This window comes from Etheostoma cragini, chromosome 2, assembly GCF_013103735.1.
Source record: "Etheostoma cragini isolate CJK2018 chromosome 2, CSU_Ecrag_1.0, whole genome shotgun sequence".
NCBI lineage: Eukaryota > Metazoa > Chordata > Actinopteri > Perciformes > Percidae > Etheostoma > Etheostoma cragini.
In genome coordinates this window covers 10,126,627-10,147,660 of record NC_048408.1, presented here as the reverse complement: position 1 = coordinate 10,147,660, position 21,034 = coordinate 10,126,627, and the positions used below count along the sequence as shown (strand labels likewise).

General features: G+C 38.8%; 2 protein-coding genes across 9 annotated transcripts; both read right to left on the bottom strand.

The window, feature by feature from the left end:
• Positions 1-1,377: 1,377 nt before the first annotated feature.
• On the bottom strand, positions 1,378-7,727 carry casp3a (caspase 3, apoptosis-related cysteine peptidase a). Its single transcript, XM_034898810.1, has 6 exons — positions 7,460-7,727; positions 6,914-7,053; positions 3,467-3,595; positions 3,140-3,315; positions 2,931-3,039; positions 1,378-2,844 (listed from the first exon to the last, which is right to left on the bottom strand). The coding sequence occupies exons 1-6, from the start codon at positions 7,516-7,518 to the stop codon at positions 2,615-2,617; spliced, it is 843 nt and encodes a 280-aa protein (XP_034754701.1). The 5' UTR covers positions 7,519-7,727; the 3' UTR covers positions 1,378-2,614.
• Positions 7,728-11,244: 3,517 nt separating this feature from the next.
• osbp (oxysterol binding protein) lies at positions 11,245-19,851 on the bottom strand. 8 transcript variants are annotated; one of them, XM_034894537.1, is made up of 21 exons: positions 19,669-19,851; positions 18,628-18,798; positions 18,064-18,272; positions 17,720-17,882; positions 17,475-17,586; positions 17,185-17,383; positions 16,965-17,079; positions 16,779-16,842; positions 16,494-16,661; positions 16,151-16,396; positions 15,887-16,007; positions 15,685-15,788; positions 15,400-15,495; positions 14,784-14,968; positions 14,455-14,681; positions 13,781-13,819; positions 13,546-13,593; positions 13,297-13,335; positions 13,157-13,189; positions 12,985-13,023; positions 11,245-12,579 (listed from the first exon to the last, which is right to left on the bottom strand). In XM_034894537.1, exons 2-21 carry the CDS (start codon positions 18,759-18,761, stop codon positions 12,437-12,439), a joined length of 2,484 nt encoding a protein of 827 aa, XP_034750428.1. In that variant the 5' UTR covers positions 18,762-18,798; positions 19,669-19,851; the 3' UTR covers positions 11,245-12,436. The 8 variants fall into 8 exon arrangements, with proteins under 8 accessions (XP_034750428.1, XP_034750438.1, XP_034750447.1 ...); XM_034894547.1 differs by lacking the exon at positions 19,669-19,851 and adding an exon at positions 19,137-19,410; XM_034894556.1 differs by lacking the exon at positions 13,781-13,819.
• Positions 19,852-21,034: the final 1,183 nt, after the last annotated feature.

Sequence of the window (21,034 nt, the reverse complement as noted above, 5' to 3'; positions counted from 1 at the left end):
GATGCTGATGCTTAACAATAACAACAGCCAATTTAATGTATAACTCAAAACATCATCATTTTAGCAAATGGTTAGCAACACACTAATGGGACAAAGTTGGCCAGAAAAGAGAAACACCTGCACGATATAGTGCAAAATCAACTTTAACTGTATCGCGAAATTTGTATTGATGCAAGGGAAAACAGAACAGCAAATACATCATAATGAAATACATTATAAAATATGGCAAACCCCACACAAACTCAAAAACTACCATAGAGTTCATCCAACACCATCAAATATAAATTTCACAAAGGTAGCTAGATACCTTAAAATGCTAGTTTTTTTCGGACTTCTGTACTAGGTTGCATTTTAATATACAGGGGTATCTCAAGAATTTTCAGATTGTTATGGCAGAAATCAAGGGACATAATGTTTTATTTCTCAGATAATTCTATACTCAAAGGTCACAATTTATACGTTTACAAAGCAATCCTGGACATTTGATTGTAGAGCGGCAATGATTTGTGGATAAATCGAATAGTCAATGAACTATCAAATCATTAATAAAAATAAGTTTTTGATTGCACAAATCCCACAATTTGATAGTCTGAAAATGTATATGTATGCAAAGAAGCATACAATAAAGTTAATACAATTATGCCAGCTAGGAAACATTTCCTTTTATTTGCGTATCGTAAATAGTTTTTCCCCAAGCCTATACTCTTAACAAAAATGAAGAAAAAACGAGTGCATGCTATGCTTGTATACTAGTATTTATCTCAGTAAAATAATATTAAGGTGAAATTTGTTAAATCAACTTCTAATTTAGAGGTGGATATTGTTGGTGTGTGGGTGTTTAAGTGTCAACGGTGAGCCTTTGCATTCAGCTAATCCAACAAGTAGCCCACTAAGTAGCCTGTTTGTGAGAGATGGTTTAGGTGCATTTAAGTGCGTCTGTGCTGGCAGCTAAGGAGGCCCGGTTTTATTTGGCCCAAGGCCTCAGGATCTGGTGGCCCAGTTCTTCTTACCTCAACGCATGCCAAATCTGATGTAATCCTGTCTGTTTACACTTGACAGTGTGCATAAGTACATCCTTTAATGTGTTTGTAGAGGTTAACAACACTGGCACGTCTTGATGAGAAAATAAGAACTTTTAACTTTAGTAATATATCTGGCAAAGTTAATGATGGTCACTACTTTAAGACCCAAAAACTAAATCAGTAACACAACACATTAAATGAAAAGTGTTTATTTTTTCAGAAAAGTTAACACCAACCTCACAGTATCACTGCTTACAAAATAGTGATAAAGAAAAAGCCAAAAAGTGACGTTCATAGCAATGTGTAGTATTCTGTTAGGACTTAAAAACTGGATATTTCAAACAACGGCAACATATTTAACCGCAAAGATGATTTTATTGCTGTAAATATTGAAGTATTTACTCAAATGTCCAGCACATGGTTCAGTACTAAATCAAATGTAGCTTTGGCTGTTATAAATCACACAATGTCGATGCGTATAAAGGTTTGACTCACAGTTCAGTCCATTGGACATGTTTCCAGGTTATTGACTGTAATTATCACAGCAATGTGAAAAGGCATTCTAATCACCGTTTTGTCTTTAAAAAACACAAAGACATGACCTACTGCCTAACATCAAATGTAAACCTTGTTTTCAAGTATGAAAATATGCCTCAAATTAAAGCATTGTGCAAGTGGGATGGTTTATGAAGCCTGACAGTCTAAACTGCCATTCACTGGCAACTGTCCATTCAAACAAATCCATAATGAGAAAATGAAATACACTATAAATTGAACTGTGAGCTTTAAAAACCAACAGAACACAAGATAGCTTAATGGATGTTCCTGAATTTTTGACACACTGCGCCTTAATGTACTGTATCTGAGTGCAAATGCAGCATTCATTTAGGCTTCACAAAACTAATCAGGTACCAATTTAGTGAATTATTCATTATTTTGGTTGTGCAGCCTTCATGCCAGATATCTCTGCACTGACTCAGTGGAAAAAAAGTGGGTAAAGAAAAGAAAAATACAGGCACAGCAATGACACACATGATCCCTTTGAAACTGATTTTCAACTTGCTTTGACACTCAAAATAAAATAAAATGCTGACTCATAAAAATGTTGATGCTGGAGGGCAGGAAGCCCATCTATGGTTTCATGATTAAACACATATAGTAGATCAAACTTCCTATCAAACTGGCTCCCAGTGTTTCCCTGAAATCTGTAAAGTTTAAACAGAAAAGAGCCCTTCACTGAAACAACCTTGTGCGCTCGGAATTACAAGGTCAATTACATTGTCTTTAGATTAATGACTGTTCAGTTCTATTATTGACATCTGACATTGTCCAAAAAACAACTTTAGGTGAAATGTTAAACAATTATATACTAAATTGTTTTCCTGCAGGGCTAAAAAAAGGAATGCCTTCTGTCTCAAATTGTACCCCACGCAGAAAGAACCTTATATTGCCAAGCTTATGAAATGTGACTTTGCATCTCTCAGAAATATGTAAGCTGAGATTTAAAGAGATATTCAGTCAGACAGTAAACTAATTGACAAACACCACATCATACATAGGCTTTCTTCAGCAGATGAAGGCTAAAGAGGACATCAAGGAGAAAAATACATCTCTTTGGTCAGCATTGATACAATGCAAGGGATTTGTTTCTTTGCATGAAAGCCTGGTGAATAGGAGACAGACTCAAACTCTACTGCCACCTTGTGGTTCACTCGTGTCATGATGTGCTGGAGCTCCACTTCTTTTCCATATTTGCTGATCATGTCACAGAGTGACTGCATGAACCAGGACCCGGTCATAGTGTTCCTCCATGAGTAATAGCCTGTAGACAGATGAATGATAGAACACTAAATACAACAAATAACAAAATGTATACAAAAAGACCTGTGTTTGTGTATGAGTAATAACCTGGGGCTGTGGAGAAGGCATAGAGGAAGTCAGCTTCAACAGGGATCCTAATGCCATCTTCTGCACTGTCTGCTTCAATGCCTGCATCCAGATCAGTGCCTCTGCAAGCCTACTCAATGTGCACACAAACAAAACAAAGACCAGATTAGACATTTTAGCCAAGCATAATGCATGTTAGTGCAGAAGGAAAAAAACTAACTCTTACATACCTGAATGAAGAAGAGTTTGGGCTTTCCCACCAGGGATTTGCAGCGATCACCCCGAAAAAGTGATGTCAGACTCTTAAGCTCTACTGATCCATCCGTACCAAAGAACACGCCCTCATCTCCATGACTCAACAGGACACAGATGAATGAAGCGTAGCAGCTGTGATCTTCCTTTGATACTGAATAAAAAGACATGAATAGTGTTTCATTTATTTTTGTATGAGATGATATAAAAGGCAGAAGGTGAAAAGAGCCTATGTGTTTACGTGTGTGTGTATACATGCATACTTGTGCGTGTACAAATTAGTCTGAGTTCTGCGTCAAACTTACCGGAAGTTAAAACCTGATTCATCTGCTCGACTGACTGGTCGTTGTATACCTTCACTTTATAACCCAACTTCCCAAACACTTTCATCGCGTTGGCTGCATCTACATCTGTACCATTACGTTGATTCATGCCTTTGAAAACAAAGCAAAGAGTATCTTGTTACTAAACACAATCAAAACACTATTACAAAAACATTTTTTTAAGGAACCAACATCTCATATGCACAGGCAGTGTAACTATTGAAAGGTGATCAAAAGGCCATGCTAGACACTACAAAACCATTTCCATTTGGATTGAGTCATGACAAGCCAGTGGTTTTATTGTTTCATTACATGCCGTTTGTACACAGGTCATTTGGTTGACGCACCGCACAGAGTCATGAATACAGGTCATTTTGTGAGTGGACTTCAATAAGGGGGGGAGAAAACCAAACCCAAACTGCACAAAGCCCGTTCTGTGATGGTGGGATTTTGGAGTGCACCCTTTCTTATTTAGTACATGACGTCTGGTTAGCTCACATAAGCTCCACTTATCTTTTACCTAATCAGACAGAAAAGTGAAAACCCCTAGACATGTGTAAATAATGAAATGATTGATGGCTGACTGGGACGTTTGAATACAACATATCATTTTATTAATATAACTATGACAACTCAAAATGTCTGTTGTGATAAAGGTGATAACATTTTGATTTTCAATAATTCATCGCAATTAAATGTTCTATTTAATCTTTAAATTAATTCTATTGCAATGATCTACTATTTGTTTTACTTATCTTAGCCTTGTGAATACTTCTGAACTCAGACCTACTTTACCAAGGTACGTTTTCTCTTTCCTACAGTTTTTAATGCATCTTTTTATAACAGAGTATTAATCTGACATTTACTTGCGGCATAACCTTTCTAATTTTTTTTTTTACAAATGTCAGACTACATATAGCCACCCATCTACTGTCTGTCTGTGTTAGGTTTAAACACCTCTCTAGTTTGTTAGCTACAGTACCTGGTCACCTGCTCCTGAGTGAGACAGTGGACCACAACTAGCCCGCCCATAACAAAAATTTGTTCTTGGTTAAACAGGCTTAACCACTGATGCGGTTTACCCCGCTCATATGATGTACTGTACTTCTCGTGGAATAATGTTGACCAAGCAGTCATGTGTACTCAGTTATACCTGCTTGACTTGTTCGTCAAACACAAGTCTGACAGCAAAATGAGACATTATACAGGAACTATTGCCGAGCAGACTGAAGCTGTATTTCCGTGCGTCAATATCCAAGGTCTACTTAGACAGATAATAGAGGCTCTTTCAATGATAGCATTTACTGCTGTTCAGCTTTTCAACCTTACATTACACAATGCTACTAGAGAGTAGGCAAGGACTAAGGTCAACTCAAGCATGCATACAGTATCTCCTATCGTAACTGTTGTAGCCATAAGGCCTTGTATCCAAAGAGAGGCGAGCACTGAAAAAACATTACCTTTATAGATCATTTAGGTGCAGACATGGCCATGCTTCGCAAAAAGATTATATACACCCAAAAGACACATATGGAAATAGCTGTAATGGCTGTCTTACTGTCTCCCGCCACGCTAAAGCGAGACTACCACAACATCCATTTACTAGGCCATTACATCAATATACAGAGTAACTGTTCCCATATACAGATCACAGTCCACAGCAAACTTGGAAGAGGAACTAATCAACCATGGGATGTGATGCATGACAAACCATACTGTCATGCGTGTATCTGAACCTCCTGAAGAGCCACTGACAGTACGCCTTGTAATACAATGACATGTAATAATTACCATGACAACATAAAGCACTAGCAAATAAGCCTGGTGTAAACTTTAATATTAAAGTCAGTAAGAAATCACACTTATTAAATCGCAGATTGCATAAAAGCCCTTTTTAACCACCATCTGTGAACTTTACTGGACAGTCTTTAAATATGCATATGCAAGTATGGCAGTGCCGGACGAAGTGATACTACGATTGACCACATCAGTTGTAGCAGCGGGGAACAAAAATCCTTTTTTTTAGCTCTGCTGCGACTTTCCGTTTACATTTATTTTGTGTAACGTTGGCTTCAGTATGGCAACCTAGCTAAAATATTTGTAATATTTTTGTGGAAAAGTAAACATTTACTGAAGTATGTTCATATGGAGTTAAGAGGTCTGTGATCCCTGTTGGGTGGCATTTTGCTTACTTGACAGCTGACACCCTGGTGTTTGGCTTAGCCATGCAAGTATTGTACATGGCTTTGTAGTGTTTTTTTTAACTGGTGATAAAGGTTGGTGGTGTTTCCCTGTCAGGGAGCAACATTAGCAAGGTATTCTTGCACAATAAGTGATGGTTTGCAGCAACTTCCTCTGCAGACTGTTTTACTCTCTTGTAATTGCAGACCTTGCGATTATAAAATCTAATTTTAACATATTGCATTTAAAATGTGAATACAATTAATCGTTCAGCTCTAGTATGCTGCACTGGGAATTATTGAATTGTCTTACAGTATATGCAATGATGCATACACAAAAAGAGCAGTACAACTGCCTGCTTGTTTCCAAGCATTGCCATAAAGCTAACTTGCACATCTAATTAACTGCCATGGGATGTAGTTAAATAGGGTCCACATGGCAAGAGTAGATTGGGTCCCTAAGCACACCCGTAATAGGAAATTTCCCAAGTAACATCCCAGGAAGGAGTCCCCTTCTCCAGCTATATGACAGGGATGTCATTGCAACTAAATAGCCTAGCATAAGAGAGGGACTAAGCTTGTGTACACCAACTGGGAACTTGACAGGGACACCACAGGCCCCTCTACAGGCAGCTAAGCTCTAAATTCTAATGAAATATTTAACTGGGTACATTTGAGCCATCTGGCCCATTGACTTTGGGCTAACCTGTCAGTTTAGTCTATAACTAAGCATTTCAAAATGGCATATTATTAAATGCCAGTGTGGCTCTTTTTGGACTTCTGCAAAATAACCCTGAACCCAACATCAAGAGAGAATCAACATATTAAACAGGGACAATTATGTTGATAATAAAATTGAACATATGGCAACTCGTCAAAATTGTACTCTATAAATTATGAATAGGCATCGTGAGAACCCAAGAGTTATTTTGTCACAATGAGATTTTTCATAAATAATCAGAAATGTGGCTATAATGACTAAGTGGGTAAAGGCAAATAAAAGAACAGTTACAGCAGTCTGGTAAGTTCAGAAAATTGAATAACTTTACTGTAATGTAGCTTTTAAACCAGGAAGACACCACTTGTGCCATATTACGATATCCAAAATCTAAGATGATATCTATTCTCATATCACGATATCGATATATCAATATATTGCCCAGCTTCATTGAAATTAGCAGTTTAAATTTAACTACGTGTCATCTGAAAATAAACTGACCCCAGCCCCCCAAAAGAACCGAATAAACACCTGTTCTTTTGTCAAAGTTCTTGTTGTTGATGATGATGCACTGGCCGATGCTGGGGAAATTCAGACTGTATCTGAAGCTGTGGCCGCTGGGCTTGGCGTCCACGTCCATTTGGGCAGAAGCGGACAAAGACGACTCTGAGCTAAAGGACAACAAAACCATACGTTTATAATTGAAATATAAGATAATAACACAATACAAGTAATGCGCCACAAACAAGGAGCTAATGTAGTTAAGTTTGGGGATAAATCAAGTGTGAGTTACAGACCCGTAGTGCTAAATATATAGCTAACTTGATAACACACTGCTTAAACAGTTTAGACTTACAAACAGCTAATATTTCAAAACTAACCTAGCAGGTGAGCTTATATGCAATTGTTAACTAGGCAGAAAGCAGTTTGGGATATTGATTAAGAAGAACCGCTTTCTCCATCACTACCTGCTAACTTGCAGACGACAACAAACAATGAGCTCCTATAACGTTAGATATAGATCGCTAACTAGCTAGCTAGCTAACTGATGTTACAGTTAAACAAACCGTGACTCACTGTTGTCCACTGGCACTCTTTGCGTCCGTGGAGTCTTCTCCGGTTGCGTTTAGCGACATATTTCTGACTCAGGAAATTAACCGCACAGTGAATCGCACACCCTGTATGATAAACAACAAAACGAGCAGGCGACAACTGGCGAAGTGTTCACTTCAGACAGAGGAGATAGCTAAGCTAGTTAGCTCTAGCCGCGCCTGCTGATAAACAAAGATGCTGATGTCATACGGAAACGCACTAGTTGTACACCACAACGCCTGGCGGTGGGAGAACCGGTTCCCATGTGTCTATAGTAAATACAGGCACAAACTCCCCCTGATGAGGGGCGGGGATAGTTTTTTCTTTTCTTTTTTTCTTCTTCTTAGAAATGCCATAAAGTCATAGTTTGACCATGTTCAAAAAAGGAATTTGATTTTTATATTGTATTTATTGTATAAAATGTTCTATAATCACTTCAACCCCACACCTTATTTTTGTTGGCCGAAAGGTATTAACTACAATAAATTTGAGAATACTGAAATTAGCCTGTAAAATACCAACTGTGTCGAAGTATCAATTTCAGACTGTAAAAACTCCCCCAGGTCGCTAAATCCCCCGAATTCCCAGGACCTAAATTGATGTAGCTTTATTTCTATTTAAGTGCAGATTTCAAACATATTCTCACCTAAATATTTTTTTATCATAAGACTGAACCCTGACTAATCTAAAGCCTATGTAATTAGCCAGGCAATCTCACAAGTACTTGCCCATAAGTGGAATTTAATGTACTTTGCAATGGAACTTGTACTTTCTCTTCTATTTTATGCTTTTTACTTATATTTGTAGCGTATGTAGTAGTTAGTTACTAGTTACTACATTTGTCTTCAAACAAATCAGTTTATACATAGTATATAACCAACTAAACTGCAACTGTAGAATAAAAAGTATTCAAAATTAGCTCCACGTCAACCAACTAGAGTACCCCAAAAATACAGTATAATACTTGAGTACAAGTGGCCATTTTGCATGAGTCATTTTACTGTTGACTTGAGTACATATTGGTATTCTAATTCAGTAGAATTTTGGATGCATGTTTTTTAGTTTTTTTCTTACATGGTGGTATTGCCACTTCTACTTCTGTAAATGATCTGAGTACTTCTGGTGAATATTAGTTAGCTCATAATTGTGGTTTATCCGTAGGCCTCTTTTACAGAAGATATTTTGATATGTCACTGTAGGAAAAGCACAGGTGTAGGTCAACTTTAAAGAAAAGGAATGATGGCTGAACTGCATTTAGCTGCTTAAGTTTAAAAGTCCTGTTGTTTGAGGCCTTAATTACCCCATGCAAACAGTTTTTTCTCCCAGTGTAACCTCACTAGTTCCGTCTTTGTAAAATGACATCCACCAGCTACAGGATGTGCCTAAACCTAATTCTTTTTCTTTAAAAAAACCTTTTCAAAACACCAAAGACATACACTTCATTACCATTCAGACTTTAATATTGTCAATCTACAACACAATCCTGCTAAAAAAAAAAAACTGCATTGAAGGACAGAGAAGACAAAAAGTATGCTCAGAACAGTCAGTATATTTTAAATAATGTAAATATGTTTGCAATTAGGACAATTTTTCAAAACAAACACAAAATGACAAACAGGACAGACATTGAGAAAACGCTGTCAAATCTGTTATTCAAGAGAAGTAGAGTAGCATCAAGCTGTACATTCCTCACACACACTCTTTATCATGTGTTTAAATGATGCATGAAGCAACAGTAAATCCAGAGTGATTCATACTGTGAGATGGTTCAAACCAAAACAATTTCATTATTTTAAATTAAGCTATCCCAGCTGGTAGAGGGTGACTCATGTTAACAGGATACTCTTAGCTCAGGCAAGGAAATACATCCAGTTCTGAACAATGAAAAAGAAGGGAAAAAAGCAAAAGTGCATCACCACTATTAGAGTCTCTATTAATATAACCAGTTAATATCACAATTACTTTACTAATTAATATATTTACACATAAATCTTTGCAATGTTTTGTGATCTTCATTTTCAGTGTTCTCCTTTTAAGTACACTTGAATATAAAATGAAATTTAGATTTTTTTATCAACCACACAGTCCTTCCACTCATATGACAAACAACTGAGACAAATACAATGACAGTTTTTGCAGATCAAGCGATCTCGCTTTACACATTTCATGTTGTGCCGCATGTTTTTACGCATTGAGGCACTCTTATTGCTGTCTGTTATAAAACTACACTCGCAACACACAGCGACTAAAATAACCTACATCAAGATTAAAGCTATGGTTAATACGTTTGAAGGAAACCAGGAAGACAAAAACACTTGCATCACATGACTTCACTAACCACCAATCCAGTAGAAATCAGCACACAGCTCTGCTGCTCTTAAATAAATCTCCACTGTTCAAATGGTGAGCCTCAACATTTCCTTGCAGAATTGAAATTGTTGATCCAGGTATTAGTGAGGGCTCAAACTTTAGGTAGTAAAATAGGTCTGCAGAATTAAAATAGACTTATCTTAAACACAAGGATTAGCGTCAATCTCACAAAATGATTGAATCTTACAAGGCTCTTACTCTTAATAACCTGGTCAACAGCTATACTCTTAGGAGCAATATCCCGTTTGAGCATGCCCAGTTCACACAAAAACAAAAAATGCATCTGCTAATGCATCTGCCATCCTGTCAGGGGTGGACCCATAGAAATGCATTCTATGGGTCCATAGAAAAGGAGGGGGGTGGCTGTTGCCTTGTAGTTAGGGGGTGTGGTGTCTCACCAAACATAGGCTTTCCTAAGGCTTTGGGGGTCGACAGAACAGAAAATAAATTCTGTTGTAATGAAAAACTATTATTATCAAAGTGTAATAAAGTGACTGTAATACATACATGTAATTTACTAACTTAAAAGCAGTCTTTAGTTAGTCTTGTTGCTCTTTAAAATAAATTGTAAAAGGAAAAAATACAGGAAAAACCAAACCAAAAGACTGTTAAATGTTTTACATCATGAATGTTTTGTTGGTAATAGTGCCGTTGCTATTTTTATACTTAATATTTTCATTGGTACTTTGGTTAACTTGGTACCACTATTCCAATTCATAAAGTATTCAATAGCATATTAATTGATTAACAATCTATTATTGTGCTACACATAGAAATTCATTTTTTTCCCAATAACAAAATGAATAGAAAAACCCCATTAAGTTGTATTATTATAGTGAAAAAATGTTTAAATTCTTTTATAAATGTGTAAGTATGTAGACCCACACTATTGTTTAGATGACCAAATTAGACTAAACCAGGCCAAAATATAAGTGGCATCTATCTATTAATCAAGGACTTGTATGTGTGTCTTCCAAATGATCCCGCATACGCAAAAGACAACACACGCAGCACACTGTTGTGCAAACCTCTGTACAGCAGCAGCACCAACTTAGCGACAAATCTAGCAACTTTCTGTAGAAAAAAAAAAGACACCAGTATCGTTTGACGAGCGTGTTTTCTTATTACATCCATGGCGTGAGGTCTTTGTCTCTGGCGGCGGCCAGTCAGCTCTCTTTTTCACTTCTGACTGAGCAGCAGTAGCGTGGCATCATGTAGTGGGCCAGCACCTTGCACGGGAATGGGTGAATGAGGGGCAACTTGTAAAGCGCTTTGTCTAGGAAGATGGATAGCCGCTATATCAATTCAGTACATTTACAATCAGACGAGGGATTCTTGAGAACGCTTAGAACGGGCATGCTGCAACCCATGATACTGGGAACCGAGTGTTTTCTTTTTCAAAGATTTTTTGGGGGCTTCTCCCTTTATTAAAAGGACAGTGGATAGATATGAAAGTGGGAGAGAGGTGGGGGTCGACACGCAGCAAAGGACTGCAAGTTGGATTTGAACCCGGGCCACTGCAGGACTTAGCCAACATGGGGCAAATGATCTTACTGGGTGAGCTACAGGCTGAAGCGGGAACTAAGTGTTTCTAACTGAATTTTCTGTCATGTTTCTGAGAATTTACACGATAAAGTCAAGAAACAAACAACTGGGAACCAAGCAATCGGCCCATTCCAAACAAGCACACGCTCCAAACGGGCACTGCAGTAATTAGAATGAATCACTTTCATGTCTAATCTTGGGGAACTATTAGGAAAAAAGATGTTCAAATGGACTAGTTGTAGTAAAAAAAAAAAAAAAGGCCAAAAAAGGCTAAGATGTTATGATATACTTTGTTTTATGAAAGTAGCACCGCAAATTACCATGAATTCAAAGGCAAATGTTAGTATTAGTGTTTGTGACACAAACAACATAATTGTTGAAATATGCCAATAATTACTTCTTTAAGAAACATCATTTATATATGTCAGGGCCACTTAGCCCATGCATCTATGCATTTGATGTGGTCTGATATTGAATATTTACTGTGCGAAATATTAAACACCATTGGGGATTATTCAAGTTTGACTCACAGCGGTGCTGTAGTGGGGAAGCTGCAATAAATTCATTGCAAAAGTCATAAACATCATTCACATGTTAGGTAGTAGCTCACTCTCCCTAAGCAAACCTTGTATATCATAAGATGAATTATGCCTTTTGACAACAGCGCTTTTAAAGAAAATTCAGCATGACATTACAAGAATAACCTGCTGCCAAATGCAACTCAAAAGGTGCTACCAAAGAACCCGGGGGTGAGAACAAGCAGTGGACCAGGATAAACATCAGTGTTTGAGAGGCAGTGAGTGAGAGGGAATTCTGCACACTAATCAGCTGCAATGGTACAACAATACTACAATGTGCATTGTATCTATGTCAAGGTGGAAGTCCAGATGCCCTTAAACCTGAGCTAATCACTGCTGGAAAAGGGGGGCCAAGTGGGGTGATCAGTTGAAGCTACAGATACTGAAGATGGGTTGATGTCAGGCTTAATTCCCCACTATAGTTGGTGTAAGGTTTGTACACCGCCGAGGACCGGCGACTCAGCTGGAATCAGAAGATGTCAGGGCACGCATCCCAGCTGCCTTGGTCTTTCGCCTCCCAGTACCCGCCCTTGTAGACATGCAAGGTCTCTCCGGAAACGGGGTCGTCTAACTTCTCAAACCACATTGCTTGGTAGTTGTCTGGATGGGTGCCTAAAGAAAAGAAATCACATCTTTTATAAGGAAAAAGCTTTAGAGGGATTTGAGGGTGAGGGTTAAGAAGCCACTGAGCCATGACAACACACCATGCTTAAATTAAGCCGATATGCCCCCAAATGCACCTTCTTTCAAACCAAAACATATGAGGCAAATTGCAGATAATCCCCCATTTGCTCATATGCCATATGTGGAGAGAATCAGGCCCCTACTGCCCCAGGACCACAGTACACTGAGCAATGACAGAAAATGCTACTCTAAAATATTCAAGGTTCTAGGTTTGTGCAAATTGTACAGTGAGCTTTAGTGTTCTATAAGACTCCCTAAAGCCTACAAACACAAATCTAAATAACAAAAAACTAAAAGCAGGGGGCAATAGAGAGCAGCGCTGATGTTACTTGCTTTTGTATTGTGCTCCATTAGGACCTTCATTGCCCTCCACTAAGAGATCAAGTTGCAAAGGATATAAAAGGGAAATGGTGAACAGAGGAGTTCTTAATCTAGATTAGATTAAATGACTAAAAAAAGTGAAATAATTGCACAGAATGTGTTATGTTATGATCAGAATACTTGCTTTGATAAGGGGCAAGTGATAGTCCATAAGGGGCTGAAAGCAGAAGAATAAAAAATGAATCCTTGACAGTTCGGACATAATCTCTGGATAACTGATACAAAGAAAGACAGACAGTGGATGAAATGTAAGAGGCTACTTGCATGCAACAGGCGTATGAGGGGGAGAGTCCTCTGTGTCAGCTTAACACCAGCAAAAAAAAGCATTGTGAATCCACCACTCAAACAGTATCCCAAATCCAAACAAGTCTTGTTTATGTCCATTTTAGAAGTGCTGCGTGTAGGATTTTACGCAAAATACTATGATGGCTAAAAATACTAATCGTCTGTTAAAATACTACACAAAGCACCTTTAAAAGTACATATTATGGTAAGCTACGATGTGATACTTGCTTTCATCAGAAACCTCATTTGCCTCTGTGCCAGCTTCCACTGCATCAGCTAAATGGAACAAAAATGGATGAGGGATGGTAAAAGTGTTTAAAAGATGATGTAGAAGACATTTAACCCCTTCCTGTTCCACACACACTTACATACTGGACATGTGTTTTGTGCATCTACAGTTTATATATATATAGCGTTTATAAATAGATCAAGAGTGGGAAGAGACTAAGAGAAGAGTACTTGCTTTTTAAAGGTGAATCATTGATTGAATCCTCAGTGACAGCTTAGGGTTGAGACAGAGACAGGCAGACAAGGTATTAGAGCCCGACCGATCCGAAGGATTTAAGGCCAATACAGATACAAATATTTGGTTATTTTAAAATCGGATATATATAGTTTAAAAACAATAATCCGGAAACACGTAACAAAACAAACAGATTCGTAGTTATTTGAGTTCTTACTAAAATAATAATTATATAATTTTATCATAAGATCATAATAATTTGTTTTATCATAACAACAGAACAGAGGAACAGATCTTTTTAAGATATAAAACTTAAAGTCCTTTGAACAAAAACACAAACAAAAAACAGTGTATGTTGTAGAGGGCCCTCTGGTGGACAAACTATGCAATGCCAACGCTCATAACATGGTTGACCATCCGTTTTTATATTTTAAATATTCATTTATCAGAATCTTTGTCATTTTAAATGATTCTGATGAATAAATATTGTTTTGTTTTGATCGACCATTATAAATGCCAAAACCAATCAATCGGGAAATGCCTGATATCCGCCGATTATATCGGCCTGCCAATAATATCGGTCGGGTTCTACAAGGTATTCAAAGACAAACAAACTGGACAAAAGATGAATGGACAGAAATAGGACAAACAGATTTCCTTCCTTCCTTTTTTACCTTCCTCAGGTGAGCTAGCTTTAACAGCCTCCCTCTCCCTTTCCCGGCGGACAGTGCGCTGTTTCTCTTCTAGCCTCTGTTTCTCTGCATTAGCCTCATCCCAACGGCCATCCTCCATCAATCTCTGGTCAGGGCGTCGTCGGCTGTCTGTCGGCGCCACTCCCTCCTCAGGATCATTGAGCGTCAAGGCCAGTGAGGAGAAGAAGTACATGTTTTCTGCCCCCTCTCTGTAAAGTCATCACCATAAAAGATCAGACACAAAGCTACGACACATGACTCCATTAGTTTGCAAGCGCAACTTCCACTTTCTCAAAGCTACCAAAACTCACGGTAAAGGGTTCTTTCTCCAGATTTCTTTGGCTTTGAGGGTCTGATAGACAGTCCTCTGTTTGCCTTCAGTGCCATTCTCGCCTTTACTGCTCTGCATTACCCTGGAAAACTCCATCTTCTCATCCCAGGTTCCTGATAGCACGTAATGGGCTTTCCCATCCTTATCTGTTACTACTCCAGTTACCTGGGAGACAAACTCAGCTTTCAGTCAAGAGTGTGAACAAAGAGCCAACAGTATAGGCAGTACAGAGATTAACATTCAACTCACACAACACGCTTTCATTGCACTACATGCAACTCATTACTACGGCTCAGCTGTTTATTCTAATTTTACAAAGTTTAGAATGTTTTTGTTGACTTGAAATGTGTGAATTCTATCATATATTTATCACTGAGGTCATAGCTGGTTGGTGTACAATGGACTACATTATACTGATATGTTCTTAATAGTTCTTTCCTTCCCATTTCATTTTAATTGATTACAGTTTCTTTGTTCTCTTTCTTATATGCAGTATTGCGTGACTATATATTCCTGCTTAATAAGCATACAGCTCTGGCTATAGGATGCTATATGCGATATGACTGAAACAACAATATACTGCACAGAAAACTAACCTTTCTTGGTACATCTCTGGAGAAGTAACTGTAGGGAGCAAACTTAAGGTGGCAGCGATCTCCTGTCCTGTGGTTCACCACATCTATCTCCCCTGACTGGAAAGGAGACAAAAGAAAGCGACTCAATATTTAGCTGTTGAAGACTTAAAAGGATAAACCAAGTAGGATTATAAAACAAAACGCTCTATAAGGACATCTATCCCTACTTATCCCCGAATGGTTAGAACTCCTACTAATCCTGAATAGTTAAGAGTGGCATTAAGGTTTTGTCAGCTTTTTATTTACCTGGTCAATCCATAATTTTCCAACAATGATGTTGTGTACTGTTGTAGTCACTTTCTTCCAAGAGTAATGATTGTTGGTCTTGTCAAACAAACACTGGATAGAACCTGGTGATAGAGAGGGAATAATGTTAGACCTGGCAGTGGTCACTTTTGACTTGCTTGCCCAAAATACAAAACATCATGTATGGTCAGCACACACTTACCCAAAGGCATGATAGAGAGATATTTCCCTCTAAACTTGCTGGCCAGGGTAATTTCTTGTCTGAGGGTCCAGCCCTTTTCAGAGCTGGCATGGTGAGCTGCAGCAGGGGGGTGGTGACTCACCTGAGAAGAGGTGAGTAAAGTGAAAGAAGAGATAGCAAAGTCAAGATTTGACCATCGCAATTATGCATGCTTACGTGCTTTTATGCATACGTGCTTACATTAACTATCAAGCATGTTTATTTTCCCAGTGTGTTCTCACATACCTGTTCACAGAGCGAGCGGTAGCCACAGTCCCTTAGCCGATCAAGCTCAAAGGTTTCTCCCAGCAGAGGATTGAAGGGTTTTCCTGTGCGGTGGACAGTGGTAGAGTAGGAAGAAACTGTGAAAGCGGCCACATAACACATCTGCTCCAGAGAACTCTGACATTTGGCAGCTTTATCCAGCAGCTCGTAGTACTCCAGGTCTTCAGATAGACGTTGCAGCATTGAGAGGGGCTCGTTAAAATTCACCTAGCAGGTACAAAATCACAGAGAGAAGTAGTTTGATTACTTCTAAATCTTCTCCAGAAAAGCCACTTGGATGCCGACATGAGTAGAGGTTCCTTACTGGCATTGGTATCTTTGAGAGCTCCTTTCCAATGCAGTTCTTCATAATGCTCCACAGATTGAGGTAATAGTTGGGTTTGTCAGGGATTCGAGTCCGTCTTTGTCTAACTGGCTCTAGCTCAAGGGGCTGTGGAGACTCAGGGTTGGATGCCATAGACAGCTCATCAAACTAGATGAAGAGAAGGAAAACAACCTCAACTGGTCATGTGTCTGTGGCATGTTGACAAGCAGTGAAGAAAAGTCAATACAAATCAGAACTTGCTCGTAAAAAACAAAGTTAACTCACATTTACCGACTGATCGTCCATTCCAATCTCACTGCTGAACCCACTATTGTTGCTGCCAGATCTCCTGGTGGGCAGATAAACAAGAAAGCACACAATTTAAAACAAAACAAAACAGCACACAAGAACGAGAAAACAATACCAAAAGGAAGAATAAGGAAAAATTATGAAAAAGAGACAGAAAATAACCTGTGATACTTGGGATCAGCAGGGACAGTAATAAACTCTGCTGGGTCTTCCATAGCATCAAAGAACTCATTGTCATCATCCTCATCACTAGCATCACCTTTTCCCGGAACACCACCTAGGGTGATGAGAGACAGTGATTGTTGCAGGTTGCTGCAGCATAGTGGGCATGCAACATGAGTCATATCAAAGAAAGAAGTTCAGTTGTGGATCAGAGCCTTACCTTTGCTACATAGGGTGGGATTGCTGAAAGAAGAGGGGAGAACAGTAGCTCCTCTGAAAGCTCTTTCCAAGTGATTGTGCTGTTTGGCCAGCTGCTCCAGAGTCTCCTCCAGCCGGATCCTCTGGTCTCTTTCAACCTGTAAGGCCTTCTGCCAGCGCTTACCGTGGTTCTGGGCCAGGGAGAGGAAGTCTCTACATGCCTTGCGGAACATGCACAAACAAGAACAACATTTCAGCAAAGGAGTCAACAACAATGTGCGAATCTCAGTGATTGACACTTGGGTGACTTACATTAATCATGGCATTAGAGGTGATTCTAAACAGTGTGGCTCTCTCTGTAACTTGTCTCATCTTTTCCCCCATGTCTGCTCCAACACGGATTCCCTCAAGTTCTGACAAAGACCTGTGTGCGTGGAATAAAGTCATGCATGAATGAATGAATGAATGAATGAGGGAACAAAAGAAATAGGCAAACCAAATCAAGAGGATATATGATTTTTTAAAGTAATCAAACTGCCCAGTCTAATAAATGATACCTTTGGAGAGCAGATCCATGCTTGACAATGAGATCATTACAGGTGTTGAGGTCCTCCACCTTGCTGCCCAGTGTGCGTAGTGTGGACTGGATTTCTAAGTTACGGCAGCCTCCACCCTGTCCTGAGGTGGGCGGCACTGAAGGACAATCATCACCTGAGTCATCTGAGGGAGAGAACGGAGAGGATAATATGACCAAAAACTGTAATACGGAAAATGCTTTACACTAAGTAATACAAACATTTTTTGCCTAGCATAGGTGCTGCTGTATTTGCTGTTTAGACTTTTCTATGCATTTTCATATTCTTTCTCCTGCATTCTCCAAAAGATTTGTTTTCCCTCTCACCAGATTCAGCCTGCATTCGGACGGCCTTTGCCTTGGCCAGCTCCAGAGCAGTGATCCATCGCTGGCGCTCTACTTCAGAGCTGGCCTTCAAGTGGTAGGTCTGCGCACCTCCGTTGGAAATGACAAAATTGCACGAGTCCTCCACAGCAATATTGGCTGTGGCCAAGTTGATGGTGCCTCTGCATGTGTGACCCATCTCTGCCTGGGTCCTGGATAAAGAACATAAAGGGCAGTAAAATGCAGAGTTTTGGAATCCCTGTTTTGTAGAAGTAAGAATTTTTCTTTTCTTGAAAAGCAACTTAACATACATGCAGAGTGTTATTTAAGTACTAATTGGGGCACACTTCTCATTTAAATGGCCCTGAATGCTAACTACAAAACATGGTTTACTGCCTAGGAAAATTGTTATAAATGCATTATATAACACCCACCCCCATGTTACATTTGAACAACCCCTTGTGTTTAATGACCCCTTCCTTACACCTTGGCTTCCTGTGGAGCCAGGGAAATCCCTTTTAATTCATTACTTATAATTACAAATTCAGTCATATGCATGCAACGTACCTGTAATAAGAGAGCAGTCCATTGCTCAGAACAAACCAGCGTCTCTGGTAACCTTTAATGTAGTTAGTCCATTTGAAGAGCCAACCCTTATACGTGTCTCCAGGGGTTGGAGTAGGTGGTTTAGGCTCTGACATCACAACAGCCTGTTGTTTCACTGGGTAAGGTTATAGCCTGTTGAAGAATTAGTTTTTCTACATTGATTAGAAGTGATTGAATTGTTAGATGCTATTGTTTCAGTCTGCTTAATGCACACATGACATGTGGTTCCAACACACACCATCATCACAGAGCAAATTGGCTTAATGTCAACCCCCCTAGCATTTTGCATTAGTTCATTGCGTCATCTTATGACATTAATTAACTTCAAGAGCTAAGCAATGAGTGTTGTTTTAACGTTCTTGTTTAAAAATCTCTCTACTAAACTACTAAGTAAACGCCAGTCAGCTGTTAAGGTTTTTTGAATATTCAGTGACAAATGAAAACATTTAACGGACACTTTAAATACTAACCTCTTATTGTTGGCTACGATTAGTTGAATTTGTTAACGCCAAAGCGTTAAAATGAATGCGTTCTCGTGATGTAAATACATCGAAGCCAACCAAAATATGCATCGGAGATTTACGCACTGAGGTGTTTCTATAACGGTAATGTTGCTATGATAGTTTGCATCTTGAATTTAACGTCAACGTGGAATCTGCAAATTACAACACAACAACCGATCCGTGGGACATTAACTCCCAATAATCTGTTTAGCTAACGTGAACGTTACCAGGAAAAAGACAGCTCACTACCGGACATTTGACAGGATGACGGGCAGGGGTCAAGTAAACACAGCCCGGATACTGTGAGGTACTTCGAGGAACAAGAACCAAATTCCAGACATCAAAGCTACTTAAAACAGTGTCCGTCACTAAGCCTGCTGCTAGCTAAGCAACAGGAAGCTGTCAACGTCCTAGACGACGCTAAAGATCTTGTTTAACTCTTTTGGCATGGCTTTGTGACATTAAGACCTGATCATGTATTCGTAAAGTTGACCCTTACCGTGCAAGACTTTAGCTAGTAACGGTGTGCATGTCGTGTTGGGTAAAGCGATGTTAGCTCACCAGTATTAGCTTTGCTAACTACTTTCATGGGTATACAACGAAAGCAGCTACTTGCGTGCTGCTTGCTACAGGTCCTTCTTCTTCTCTGAGGCTCTACGGCAGTTGGCAGCTGTAACGTTTCTCTACTGCCTCCCTCTGGTTATATCCTCATTATTGCATTGTTGTCATTTTTTAAATGCGTGTATATAGTCCAGTGACTTTAATAAAACTCTAATATGCCCCCATACTACCCTCCACTCCAATATACTATTCCTCTCTATTCACTTGCCTCTTGTCCTGTTTTCCGTAATCCTTACTTCCTCGTTTTTCTTCTGTATATGTCCCAGTCTCTGTTATGATGCTTTCCCATTCACAATATTGTAATTTACTGTTAAGGTTGCTGTGTCCAATTCTAAATCTGCTTAATTTCGCTTGTTACTCCCTGTTAGTTTCCCTACTTCGTCTGCGTTGTCTTTACATGAATGTAATGGGACCCATGTGAAAGTAAGATGTCTCCCATGACTAAATAAACTTCACAAACCGGATCCAGATGAATACTGGCTTAATGCTTGCAATTGCTAATATACTGGACTACATATGTAGAATAGGCCATACCACAGATAATTTGATAAAATTAAAAGGGACACCCTGTAAATCATCGTCACCCACAACTGTCACGTGCCATTCAACGAACCGTTGCAAAACTGCCATCTATTTAAAGTATAAACATCCACCCTATTTATGGTGTCTTATGTAAACACTGGTGGAATGCATATTCCTAATGTGGGGTTATTTTCTTTCTAATTTGCTGTTTGTTAGATTCAAAGCCTAACAGTTACGTTAGTGAATACAATTCTTATAGCATGGCTACCAGCCTGCTTCCTGTAAAAACTGTCTTACACATGTCTGTATCAATGTACAATTTAAACCATTACATGAAACCCCAGCAGTGGTAATGTTAATCTGGGTTTTAAAAAAACAATTACACAATGTGCTATTCTACAAACCTTTTCAGTGTGTTATTATTGCATTCTTTTATTTACTGTCATTTTAATTCTGTTGTAAACTACATTTAACTTAAAAAAGCTGAATTAAATTACAAACTTTTTTGACAAATACTTCTTCCCAATGTTTATTACTACTGGACCTGTTCCTAAACTCATGTGTGCAAATAAATTGAGCAATAGCTGTCATGGAACAAAACAAAGGCTATCCAAATTATTCCACTAAATATAGGTTCTCATTTAAATTATACTATTATTGTGACAATATTTACCTTCTGAGTTACTCTTTACCTTGTAATTAGCAACACAGAAAACAACATG